This window comes from Hipposideros armiger, unplaced genomic scaffold (genome assembly GCF_001890085.2).
Source record: "Hipposideros armiger isolate ML-2016 unplaced genomic scaffold, ASM189008v1 scaffold_31, whole genome shotgun sequence".
NCBI classification, from domain to species: Eukaryota; Metazoa; Chordata; class Mammalia; order Chiroptera; family Hipposideridae; genus Hipposideros; species Hipposideros armiger.
In genome coordinates this window covers 3,345,739-3,357,933 of record NW_017731381.1, presented here as the reverse complement: position 1 = coordinate 3,357,933, position 12,195 = coordinate 3,345,739, and the positions used below count along the sequence as shown (strand labels likewise).

Sequence of the window (12,195 nt, the reverse complement as noted above, 5' to 3'; positions counted from 1 at the left end):
CCGCCCCGGCCATCCTCTTACCCCCCAGGCCAAGTCTGGGCCCTCCCACTACCAGTAGTCGTAAGTATCATCCCAGTTGTCAAAGTGCACCAGGAAGCGGCTGTCCACCACGTCAGTCACACTGGCCACGCAGACGAGGGACGGGTTCATGCGGTCGACGGCCTCCAGTTTCATGCCCACCTGGAAGCCCAGGGGTGGGGGACTCTGGGGGCAAGAAAAGGGGCTGCCATGGCCAGAGCCAGGCAGACTAGTGCTAGCCCGAAGCCCACTGGCAAGGGAAGGGGGGGCGTTCTTTCGGAGTCATACTGGGCGTTGGGGGCTGGTGGGGGGAGAAATAGGCAGGATCATGACCCCCATCCCCGAGTCACTCAGGAACTTCTGGCCTCCGCGGTGCACCCAGAGGAAGCCTCACTGTGCAGGAAGACGCGCGGCTGGCAGGAGGCTACACCTTTACCCAGAGTGTGCCAGGCTGACAGCAGCGTCCCCAACCTACACAATAGCGGTCATCGTCCCCACTTTAAAAGTTAAATAACTTGCCCAGGACCACAATGCTCGTCAATGGTGGAACCAGGATTTAAAGTTTGACTTAAAAGTCTGCATCCCCTGTCACAATAGTAAGTAGAACCCCACCAAGTCACTTGGGAACCTGCGAGTATGGTCTCTGGGGGCTGGACATGGGGGTCAGGAGTAACTGAACAGCATGGTGGAGTCCCTGGCCCATGGGACCCTACACTTTCAATGGTGATATTTTTAATGGGGGTCCCCTATATCTCTCAGACCTTTCGCTTGGTTGCGGTTAGGAGATACTTGAACTGTTGGATAAAGCTGCCAGCTGCCTTGAATGGGGAAAAAGACAAGGGGTGGGTTGTTGGGACTGAGTGGGAGAGCCTCGATGTTGGGCAAAAGAAAGGAAAAAGCAGCTCCCAGGAGAGATAGAGGCTAGGACCTTACACGAAGAACTGCAGAGCAAACCAAAGCAAGAGACAAGAATGAAGACATCTGAGAGAGAGCCCAGGCTGAGCTGGGGGGCCAGAGGCTGCGAGGGGACGTGTGGAGGGCAGGAATTCTGTAGAGGGAGCCAAGGGAGACCCTATGGCCGCCTCCCCCTCTGGCCTTGGCCTGCCCAGTGTGCCCTCCCATTTGGTATGAGACTGGAAGAGAGCTGAGAGCACTGGTAGATGAGCTCTCCTCTGATGAGTCTGATACCCTGGACGGGCTGCAGCTACTGTCCCTGGGGGCGGGTGTCCACTCTGGCTCTGGGGACTCACGTGGCTCTGGTTCACAAATAGGTGCTTGGGAGCAGCCTGAGCTCTTGTGCTGCGCAGGTACTGGCTCCAGCTGAACTCCTCTTCCTTGTAACCTAGGCCCCTCGGCAGGGGGATGAACAGAGCGCCATGCAGACAGAGGCTGGGCTGCAGCATGGGCACCCCACAATGAAGCAGCAGATTGGGCAGGCCTGAGGACCCCACAACCCTCAGGAACCTGCCCAGGGACCCCCTGACAAAGCAGGACATGACCTGGGTGGACACTCAAAGGTCAAGGGCAAATCAGAAGCCCTGGGGCCAAGTCATAAGAGGAAGTGATGAAGAGAGGCTCACTGTGCATTGGGGAAAGTAAGGGGGGACCAGGGGAAAGAAGCGATGCGTCTGAGGGCCACTGCCTCACTGTGACCAACCCAGCTAGGCCTTACCTTTCGGGGGCTGCAGCTTGTGTCCAGTCTTCTCGAACCAGCCAGCGGGGTGAATGTCAGGGGAGTTGGCATTGATCCAGAAGTCATGGCACTCGGAATACCCGTCAAAGTGCAGACGTAGGCGGTAGCCACACACCTGGCCTCAAGAGGGGGAATCACAGGGGCTCCGATGCCAGCAGACACCCACTTCCATTCCCTCACCTTTCCTGCCCAGCCTGGGGCTCTGATGCTAGCAGGTTCCCCACCTCTCTTCGCTCCCAGGTTAACCCCCATCCTGAACCTTGTCCCACACTCCCTTATCCTATGAGGAGGACAGTTCATGTACTCGTTCTGGGTATAAGACAGACATTCTGTGACACCCTCCTGCCCTTCTGAGACCTAGACAGAACCCCGAGGACACCTACCAGGGCTCAGGCCTGCCCAGGGCCCCGATGGCCTTTTCTTCTGTACCTTCTCTCGCTGCTCCCCACTTGCACACTCTGCTCTGGCCTCACTGCACTAATTAACGGCAGCTCCTTGAACATGGTGGCCCGTTCCAAGCCCCAGAGCCTCTGCTCACTTGGCAGCTTCTGCCTGGAACACCCTACTCACTCACGACTCATCTCTCAAGACTCAGCAATGGAGGCCCATCCTCTGGGAAGCTTCTCCTGCCCTCCCAGTGTCTCTCTGTTCACGCCTGTCCCACACCTGTGGTATGTCGCTGATGATGTTTACCTGGCTGATTCCCACACAGTTATGAGCTCCTAGAGGACAAGGACCTTGGACTCATGACAACATCCCTGCCCTTGTGACCTCCTCCTCAAGTTACCCCGGAACTGAAGTACGCTCCCGTTCAGTACCATCACCACCCCTCACACTTCATCTGGTTTTTGTTCATTGTTTGGCTTTTGGTGTGTTCTACCTGAATCCCCTATTAGACTGCGTGCTTTCTGAGCGCAGGGCAGTGTCTCCTTCATCTGAGCACAGGCCCTCCATGTCCCTGGCAGGCTCCATCAAGCTATTCTGATAGACATCACTGGAACAGTGGTGCAAACCTCAGCTCACCTCGGCCACGGTGAGGATGAAGTACATGGATGGGTGCTGAGGGTCGATGCCTTCCAACTTCATGCCCAGTCTGAAGCCATTCTTGTGATGAGTGACTGCCTGGTACTGTCAACGCACAGATTGGACAGGACCCAGCTTCCATCCAGCCTTATCCTTGCCTGGTGGGCTTGGGGTGAAGGAGCTGCCTTTAGGCCCCACCCGCCTGGTACTACCAAAGGGATAACTTAATTGGGGGTCTTAGTGCAGGGATCCAGAGGGAGCTAGAAGAGCTCCCAGATCCTTGAAAATTGTGGGCTGAGTCAGGGCTGGACTTAGGGGGTCCCTCTCGCCCAAGTCATTGAAAGGTCAGCATACACAATTGAGTAGAAGGCACCAGAATTCAAAAATCTGCAGGCCCAGGAGTGGGTGAGCCTGGGTTCCACCTCCGTATTTTTTCCCACCCTCGAAGCCCCTTAGGGTGGGCCCTTTTCTACTCTGAGTCCCTAACCGATCTCTCCCCTTTCCATTCTGACCATCCTTTAAGGGATATCAGACACAGAAAACACCAGAAGGCCTGAGTTTGGCGGTGAGTCCCTCAACTGGGAATACAAGCACTTCCTAGGTGGAAATTGTCCCACTCACGTCCTGGAAGAGGCTGACCGGGGCAGTGATGGCCTTCTGTTCCTCCAGGTAGGACTCCCACGACCAGCCTTCCTTCTTTTCCCCTGACACTGTGGGCAGGAGACAGACAGGCTGACATGGGAAAGTGGCGATGGCAATAGAGAAGGCCCGAGGGCCTGAGCTGACGATGAGGAGCTTTGTTCCATTTTCCTTAGAACCAAAAGGATCAGAACGGGGGCCCAAAAAGCAAAATCAGGCTAGTGACCAGTACAGGCTTGCTCACATCACAAAGGGAAGCACTGTCACGTGACGTCGTTAAACTCGCTCAAGTCTTTGGATACTTAGCCTGGCAGTAAAGCCTACTCGCAACTGAATAGACGATAAGCAAACACATGATATAACCCCCAAGAATACACATATATTAATGCACAAACCAGAACCATTGCCTTCCTCTCATTCTCTCTCTCACACACACACACACACACACACTACACCATGCTTATTTTTATATATATGCACAACACACCATCCCAACCAAAACCTACCCTCCCAGCCTCACACCTCGAATGTGTATACATACGTCACATGAATATGTATGTATACACGGGCCACCGTACCAGGCTGGCTGCTGCTCCACTCCTCGCTTTCTGGGGTGCTAGCAGTGGGTTGTCCCTCGGGATCCTTTCCTTCTTCTTGCCTCTCCTGTGGAAGGAAAGCCTGATTCCTGTCCTCATGGGTAGGTGAGAAGCCCCACTCTCTATTCCTGGCCCCTGCCTGGCTCTCTGGCCACAAGGTGTCTTGCCCCAAACAGGCAGAATGTCTTCTAGGCCACCAGCAGGAACACAGCTCCAGTGGACAACCCCCTACCACTTGGGACACAGACTCACATAAGCTACACAACCTGACTACAATGCCCATCCTTCCCAGGTGGAGAAACAGGACACAAACACTAAAGGATGGGACACCCCCCCCCCAAATTATGATTGCGTTATTGTCTTCTCTGGCCCAGCCCCAAGACCTGCATTGATGGAGGGAAGAGTAGGAATTGAGGTACAGCCTCTAGCCCCCCCCTTTCCTCCCCACAGCCCTCTTCCTACCATGGTGTCTGGCTCTGACTCCTCTGAGGGGCTCCGGTATTCCCTGTGCTTCCTCTTCTTCATGGGTTTGAGAAGCTCAGAAGTGCGGGTGCAGGAGTTCTGGCCTGAGGCGTTCTCCACTATGACTGACCTGAGGGGGCGGGGGCAGCCTGAAGGAAAGAACCACCCACCATCCCACCCAGCCCCTCTCCTAAGCCAGGAACAGGAATGGGGCTTTGGGACCCAAAAGCAGAGCAAGTAGAGTGGTAAACCCTACCCCTTACCGTTCCTGGTACAGTTGGAGGCAGCCGCCATTGGCGGAACCAGGATCCGGACCAGAGCTTTGCTGAGGCTCACATGCCTGGCACTGACAGTTGCCATCATCCTCTGGGGGGTCCTGAGGGGGATATTCTGGAGGGCCTTGGGGGAGGTCCGCTGTGGGGACCAAAGGGGCCTCAGGCCACCCACCCCATCCCAGCCACACCCAGGCTCCGCCCACATCGGAGCCCTTGCCCCCTAAGGCCCTGCCTCCACCCTGGTCCCACCTCCTCTGGCTTCTCTACTGGACAGGCTGCCCCCCCCCACACACACACCACAGCCTTCTCCACCTCGGGACCAACCCTTGGGTGCACGTGCAGGTACCGGGGCACGCCCCCTTTGGTCCAGTCCCGGATGGAGGCTCCTCGGGGAGCTCAGGCCTAGCTCCAGCCACGAAGGGGCCCAGCTCGGGGCCTGGGGCTCCTACCCGGCTGCTGCGTGCTGGCATCACCATCTCCCGCTGGGGCCTCGCTAGCTTCGTATTCCGCCACGCCTTCCTGCCGCAGCTCGGGGCTCGGGGGCTGCTCCGCTCCCACCATGTTCAGTGGCGCATACTCGCTAATTCGGAACTGGAGCGCAGGAAGGTATGAGGATGGCGACTCGGGTATCGGCCCTTAACCCACCTCCAGTCCGCACGGGACCCCTCCCGCCGCCTTATGCAAGCCACGCCCTGGCCGCCCGCAAGACTCCGCCCCTCGGTGCCCCAAACCACGCCCCCAGACACCTGCAGGCCTTGGTCCCAGGGGGCCTCACTGCAAGCCACGCCCCTAAGGCTCTGTGCTAGAGCGCCCTTTTGCAAGCCACGTCCCCAGAGTCCCTCACTCAAAGCCCCACCCACTGAATCCTGCACCTCGGCCAGCCTCCTCCACCTTCAGCCTCAGGCCCCGCCCCCAGCCCTCAGGCCCCGCCCCACAGCTGCGGCTCTCTAGGCCCCGCCAATCCCTAGAGACACTGACCCGCAGGCCGCTCCCAGGAGGCGGGGCTGCGGCCTCCGTCCACTCCAGAAGCCGCACTGTGCTGGCGCTAGAGCTGGCCACCGGCCCCGCGCTTAACTGCGGCAGAACGGTGGCCGTGACAGGTATGCTGGCGGTCACTCGCTCAGAGACGCCCACATGGATGGGCTCCCGCGGAAAGCAGGACACATCCAGGGCACTGCTGGGCAGGCCAAGGGTGGCCGAGGTGGCTGCGAACAGATACACGGACACAACACAGGTGAGCCTGGTGGCTCTGCCCCAATCCTGCCATGCATGTGTGTAGACAGGTGAAAAGCGTCATCTCCTCCCCAGGTTCCACACCTGCCTGGGCAGGTGTGGGGATGCTCCTCCTCCCCAGGCCCCTGGCTTGACCTACCTGGAATGATGAACGCCGTGGTGGGCAGGTGAGGGCTGGAACCCGGGCTGTCTCTGGCCACCAGGTGCACGCTGACCTCCCCTGTGGAGGGTCCCTTCAGTGTCCTGAGCATCTCCATTTCTGCGTGCCCCTCCATCCTGAAAGGCCTACAAGAGGAACACGGCCCCCCAGGGTGATCAGGGAGGAAGGGGGCTTCTTGGAGGAGGAGCTGCCCACCCTCAGAGAAAAGCCTCAGCCCTGAGGGGAGTGGGATGGATTAGGAGCCTCGCTACCCTGTTTCCCCAAAAATAAAACCTAACTGGAAAATATGCCCTGGCATGATTTTTCAGGATGCCTGTAATGTAAGCCCTACCCCAAATAGAAGCCCCAGTTAAGATTGTCAGCCAGACATGACTGCTTGAATGATTTTGTACATTTATTCATGTACAAAAATTCATGATTTTTGTACATGAATAAATGAATGAACAAATGTAGGTTGTTAGAGCAAAAATTAATATAAGACCTGGTCTTATTTTCAGGGAAACACAGTAGCATCAACTCTGGCTACTGGCTGTAATCAGGTCACTCAGGTGAGGGCTTGGGCCAGACCCTACACTTCTCCCAGTCTTGTAAGATGGGCGTGTGTGAGGGTGCTTTGTAAACGGTGAGGTACAGAACTGACTCTGTGGAGTATGCCTCAGGCCAAGGTTCTGTCTGGCCATCTGTCTTCATGACATAGCCCATGCACGTCCTAACTTCCCTCTTTCTCAATCCCACCTCCATCACCACTGTTATCACTCCCTTCTCCCCGTGGGGACCCAGAGCCCTCAAGCACCAGGTTCTCAAACCTCACTGGTATTCGTTCTTTTCTGTCCCCTATCCACCACTCCCTCCCCAAGCACAGTGGGCACTCAAACATCTGTTGAACAAATGCATGATTCTGAAGAGCAAAGAAGTAGTGTCTGAGAACCCAGGGAGTGCATGATTTTGCTTTAATAAAGCAAGGGCGATACTGGCATTTAATAAAGAGGCGGTTGAACAGGTAAATATAGGGGGAAGAAAGACCTATCAAATATACTTAATATACTTAAATATCTATCATCACCTAACTGCTAAAATGTGTGGGCCACTGTCCTAGATGCCTTACCAGCACTGTCCAGTAGAATTTTCTGTGATGACGGAAATGTCCTGTACCTGCACTGTCCAACACAGTAGCCACTAGCCACATGTGGTTACTGAGCACTTGAAAAGTGGCTAGTGTGACTTAAGGAATGGAATTTTTTATCTTATTTAATTTGAATTAATTTAAATAGCCACAATGGCTATAGTTATGTGTTGGATAACACAACTTTATATGCATTACAATTGCTTGTTGCCGCTACCTCCAAAACACATCTCAAACCCTGAGCACTTCTCTCCATCTCCATCGCCACCATGCTCGTCCCAACCACCATCAGCTCTCCCTGGACTTCAGAAATTGCCTCCTAACCCATCTCCCTTCTTCCTCTCCTGCCCCCTACAGTGTATTTTCCAGTAAGAGAAAGCTTTAAAAATGTAAACTAGGTCACATCATTTCCCGATCCAAAATTCTTCACTGCTTCTCCACTGCCCTTAGAATAAAGTTGAAGTGCTTTACCCTATAGACTATAACCCATCTTCCTCTCTGACCTCATCCTCCACCCTCTTCCCCATGTTCTCCATCCTCGACAGACTCTAGTTTCCTTCTATTGCTTGACACGTGTTCCCACCTCAGAGCCTTTGCCCTTGCTGTTCCCTCCGCCAGGAATGCTGTTCCCCAAGCTCTCTGCTTGGCTATCTCCTTCCCATCCTCTAGGCCCTTAGCTCAGTGGTCACCTCCTCAGAAGAAGTCTTTCCTGACCACTCAATTCAAAGCAGTATACCTCTGACCCTTTCTCACTACTGCTTAGCTTATTACTGTGTTTATTTCCTTTACATCCTTCATTATAATCAATAATGATCTTCATTTATTTATTTGGGTTTGATCAGTCATCCCTACATAAATGTAAGTTCCATGAGGGCAGAGAAGTTATCTGTCTTGTTCACTGCTATATCCCCAGCACTTATAATGGTGCTGGGCACACAGTAGGTGCTCAATCAATTTGTGTTGGATTTCAGTAATTTCAATTTGTTAATAAAAAGCACTGTATTGATACTTGGTTGCTTTACACTGTTAGCAGTACTTGACAATGGCTTCTGGCATACAGGTTAAAGGAGAGAACGTGGGCCTAGGCTTAAGGCAGAGTTGAGAGTGTGAATCTCCACTCCACCACTTAATACCTGTGACTGAGTAAATAGCTTCCCCTCTTAGAGCTCTGATTCCTCATGTGTAAAATGAACCTGGTAATGGTATCTACCTCAAAGGGCTTTGATGAAGATTAAATGAAAAAATAAGTGAAATCTTGATACCAGCAGGCATTCAACAAATACCAATCCACTCCATTTTAACAGAAATTCCAGGGAAATTCCAGGGAGGTTGGTAGTAAGCTGCTTGCCTGCAAAATCAGTTTGCAATCGTTGCTGTGTCTCCCTCCTGCTGTTCTTGTGCATCCATTTATTTTCCAGCTTTTCCTCCCTAAAATACAGAGTCCATCCTCCATATCATATATAATCAGGTAAGCAAAGGTGAGATATGTAACCTGATTAATTAAGAAACATTCAAACCAAGGTTTGTTTCCCCCTTTTCTTTTAAATTGTAAAATAGAATTCGCTGAATTTCAATTCCAAGTATTTTGCTTTGCACAGCTGACATACTTGTACCATTTTAAGTTCTTTTCAATAGAATCAATTGTTTTATTCAAAACATTGGCAGTCATTAAGAGCGAATGTGGTTACTCCTGAAAGAATTCCATTCTGTTTCAAAACATGTCACATGTTTCAGGTCTATCAAGGAAGAGTGATGAGAGGACTACCCTTCTGTTCCGGTTGGCTGCCTTTTCTTCAACACACACTGGAGGATCAACTAGGTGACAGCACCATTCTGTGCTCTGGGAATAAACACAGTTTCAAATAAGACAAAATGTCCTCGTGAAGCTTATATCCTAGAAATAAGGAATAAGGTTACAGCCGGAGATATACATTTGACAACCATCATGTGTCGATGGCATTGAAAAACCTTAGGATCAAGAGAATCTAGAAAAAGGTGGGGACCTTGGAGCTCATCAAGATTTATAGGTTGTGAAGTGGAAGAGCTAGCAAAAGAGACTTAGAAGGAGCCTGCAATGAGGTAAGAGGGCACACAGGGAAGTCTGGGCTTCTGGAGGACTTGTGAGGTAAATGTTCACAAAGTGGGAGTGTTCAACGTGTTAAATGCCACTGACAGATCAAGTTGGAAGAGGGCTGAGAGCTGACCACGTGAGCAACAAGGTAATCAGAAACCCTGATGAGAGCCATTTCAGAAGAGCTGTGGACACAAAAACCTGATCCGAGTGGGCTCTAAAGAGAAATCATCCATCAGTTCAACATTTACTGAGCACCTACTATGTGCCAAGCACTGTTCCAGGCAATGCAGATTTGTCAGTGAACAAAACAAACACCCCTGCCACAGAGTCTACATTCTAGTGGGGCAGCTGACAAAAAGGATTGGTACTGTAGGTGAATGGGAGAAAAACAAACTGGAAACAATGCGTTTAACAACCCTTTCAAGGAGCTGGAATGTGAAGGAGAGCATGGAAATGGAGGTTGGTATTTGGAGAGGGATGTGGTCTTTTTTTGTTTGTTTTGTCTTTTTAAAATAGGAAATGTTACAGCATGTTTGTGGCTGATGAAAATGAACCTATAAAGAGGAAGACACTGAGTGCAGGAGAAAAAGAGTAATTCTAGATATAAAGCCATATTGAGACTGGCTATGGAAGTTTCATATAGGTTCTAGTATGTATGATATACTTCACAATAAAACACGTTTAGAAAAAAAATAATAATTCTAGAATACAAGGCCTTGAATGTGCAGGAGGGGAGAGGATCTAGTGCACCTGTGATGTTGGAACTCCTAGCTAGCAGCACCTACTGTTTCTCTTCTTTCTCCCCAACCAGATATTAGCTTTTCTGAGGCTGAAACCACTTTCTCTATGATTTGAATTCACCTCTCCTTTACCACTACCACCTTATATTTGCAGCTCACACAGCATTTTCATAAGCATTGTCTCACTAGGTCCACACAGCAGCACATGTCTCATATGGCTCCCAGGTCTTAGCCGGCCAGGTACACACCTTCAGAACCCCACTTCTGTGGTGGCTTCTGCACATGCTGTTCCTTCTGCTTGGAACCTTTCCACATCCCCTATTTCTGGAAACTCCCTAATCATCCTTCAAGATCCAGCTTAAGTGACACCTCTTCTCTGAAGCCTTCCCAGAATCCACCCCCCCCCCAAAGTTAATCACTCCCTCTTCTGTGCTCCACTCCACCACAATCTAGCTATGCATCGACTTCTCTTTCCCTCCTCTCCCCTCCAAGAGACAGAACAAAGCACCTGATGTGCAAAGAGCCTGATCCAGAAATTGCACTCCACCAATAGCCACTGAATGAATGAATCAGAGCTAGGAATAAAGACTGGTCAATCATATAAGAAACAAATGGTACTGAAATCCACAAATGGCTTAGCCATTCTTGCCTTAGGGGCTAGCATACTACTTCCTCCTTCAGTGCAGCTCAGGGGCTGGAGGAGGGGATAAAGTGGGAGGTCCCAGCCACTGTGAAGGCTGTCACTGGTAGCCCTCAACTGTCAGCTTCTCTCCGAATTGCCCTCAGCCAGGGGAGCTGCCTCGCCCAAGTGCCCTCTCCTGGAAGCAAGCTACCCGTTGACAAGTTGATACCGGGTATAAAGGCCCCGCCCCCTTGCCTCAATTTGGGACACCTCTGCAAAGCCATCTCAGTTCCAGAGCTTCGTTTGGGACAAGTTGAGGCCTCTGTGGAGACTACAACGGCAGTTTCAACTTCTTCCTCTGCCCAACCACCCTACTGTCCTCACTCCTCTACGGGTAATATTCCCAAGGGCACCCCAATAAACCTACACTCAAACCTCCCTTTCAGAGTCTGTTTCCAGGGAACCCGACGGAAAACATTGGATCCCCAGCCCAGAGCGATGTCTGGCACATAGCAGATGCTCAATAAATATTTACTGAATGAATCTGCCGGGGTTATTTTCTCTTGGTCTGTCGGCTAAGGGTTCCCCCCACCCTCTGTCCTTCAAGGTCTCGTATACAACAGACGCTCAATAAATGCCCTCGCTCTAGGTGGTGGGGTGGGGAGTTAGCGCCCCTAGATAGATACCCCCTACGCAGCCGGGACGCCCCAGGGAGTGGAAGCGGGTGCCAGGGTCGCGATCGCCTCCTGCCTTCCAAGTCCTCCCGAGACTAGCAGACAGCGGCGGGCGGGGGCGGCCACCGATCCTTCAGTCCTACAGAACGATTACTTTTTAAAACTCCAAAATGGCGGAATTCTTTTTATTCTTTCCCTTTATGGCACAAATCATCATCATCATCAACACCCAATTTTCCGATATAAAAACAGGCAATGAGCGGAAGGGAAGAGAAAGTTTGCCAAACGACCCATTTCCTAAGAAAACCCAAACCCCGCCCTCTACTACACCCTTCCTTCCATTAATGAAAAACTCTTTAATTGATGGCATGTCTCTAAAAACGAAGCCGCCTCCCTCCCAGCCTCCAAATCGCGGCCCGCAGTGGCACGGCCGACGCGCCCGCCTCGCCCTCGAACCCCGCACCCACCCGGCCCTCCGCCCAGACCCCCTTCCACTCCCGCTCTCCCGAACCTCCACCCCAGCCCGCGCCCCCCGCCGGAGGCGCTCGGAAGGAGCCTCGAACCCAGGCCGCAGACCCGAGCCCTCGCCGTGCGGGGCGCGGGCGGGGGGCGTAGCAGTCCCGCACTCCCGAGTCCGACCCCACCGCCCGCGGATTCCCTACCTGACAGGCCAGCCTGTGGCCGCCCAGCGCGGAGCTACGGTAGGAGCCCCGGCACCGCACGCGCCTGCGCGCGCTGGGGGGGCGGGCCCGCCTCCCTGCAGAACGCCGGGCGCGGACAGCGCTCCGCGCAGGTTTGGGGGGCGCCGGCCCGCGGGTGCTGCGGCGCCCAAGCCCTCTTGCTTTCCTGCGAGTCTTGGCCGC

At 52.9% G+C, this 12,195-nt stretch overlaps 1 protein-coding gene and 1 long non-coding RNA gene across 4 annotated transcripts in view; one reads left to right on the top strand and one right to left on the bottom strand.

Annotated features, from left to right (window-relative positions):
• The window catches only part of L3MBTL1 (L3MBTL histone methyl-lysine binding protein 1), a 27,762-nt gene extending 15,704 nt beyond the window's left edge, over positions 1-12,058 (bottom strand). For 2 of the 3 annotated variants that reach the window (XM_019637103.1, XM_019637105.1), the window contains exons 1-12: positions 11,995-12,058; positions 6,079-6,224; positions 5,685-5,911; positions 5,156-5,297; positions 4,695-4,845; positions 4,432-4,561; positions 3,952-4,036; positions 3,356-3,444; positions 2,735-2,839; positions 1,691-1,826; positions 1,269-1,360; positions 53-204 (exon numbers count right to left, since the gene is read on the bottom strand). In XM_019637103.1, the coding sequence (XP_019492648.1) occupies positions 53-204; positions 1,269-1,360; positions 1,691-1,826; positions 2,735-2,839; positions 3,356-3,444; positions 3,952-4,036; positions 4,432-4,561; positions 4,695-4,845; positions 5,156-5,297; positions 5,685-5,911; positions 6,079-6,214 (1,445 nt within the window). In that variant the 5' untranslated portion in view covers positions 6,215-6,224; positions 11,995-12,058. Of the gene's footprint in view, positions 1-52; positions 205-1,268; positions 1,361-1,690; positions 1,827-2,734; positions 2,840-3,355; positions 3,445-3,951; positions 4,037-4,431; positions 4,562-4,694; positions 4,846-5,155; positions 5,298-5,684; positions 5,912-6,078; positions 6,225-11,344; positions 11,365-11,994 lie in introns of those variants that run through there. The other variant, XM_019637104.1, reaches the window with a different exon arrangement.
• On the top strand, positions 5,821-11,192 carry LOC109379986 (uncharacterized). The gene is made up of 3 exons (XR_002123328.1): positions 5,821-5,940; positions 8,957-9,755; positions 10,823-11,192. It is a non-coding gene; the product is annotated as an uncharacterized LOC109379986 (long non-coding RNA).
• Positions 12,059-12,195: the final 137 nt, after the last annotated feature.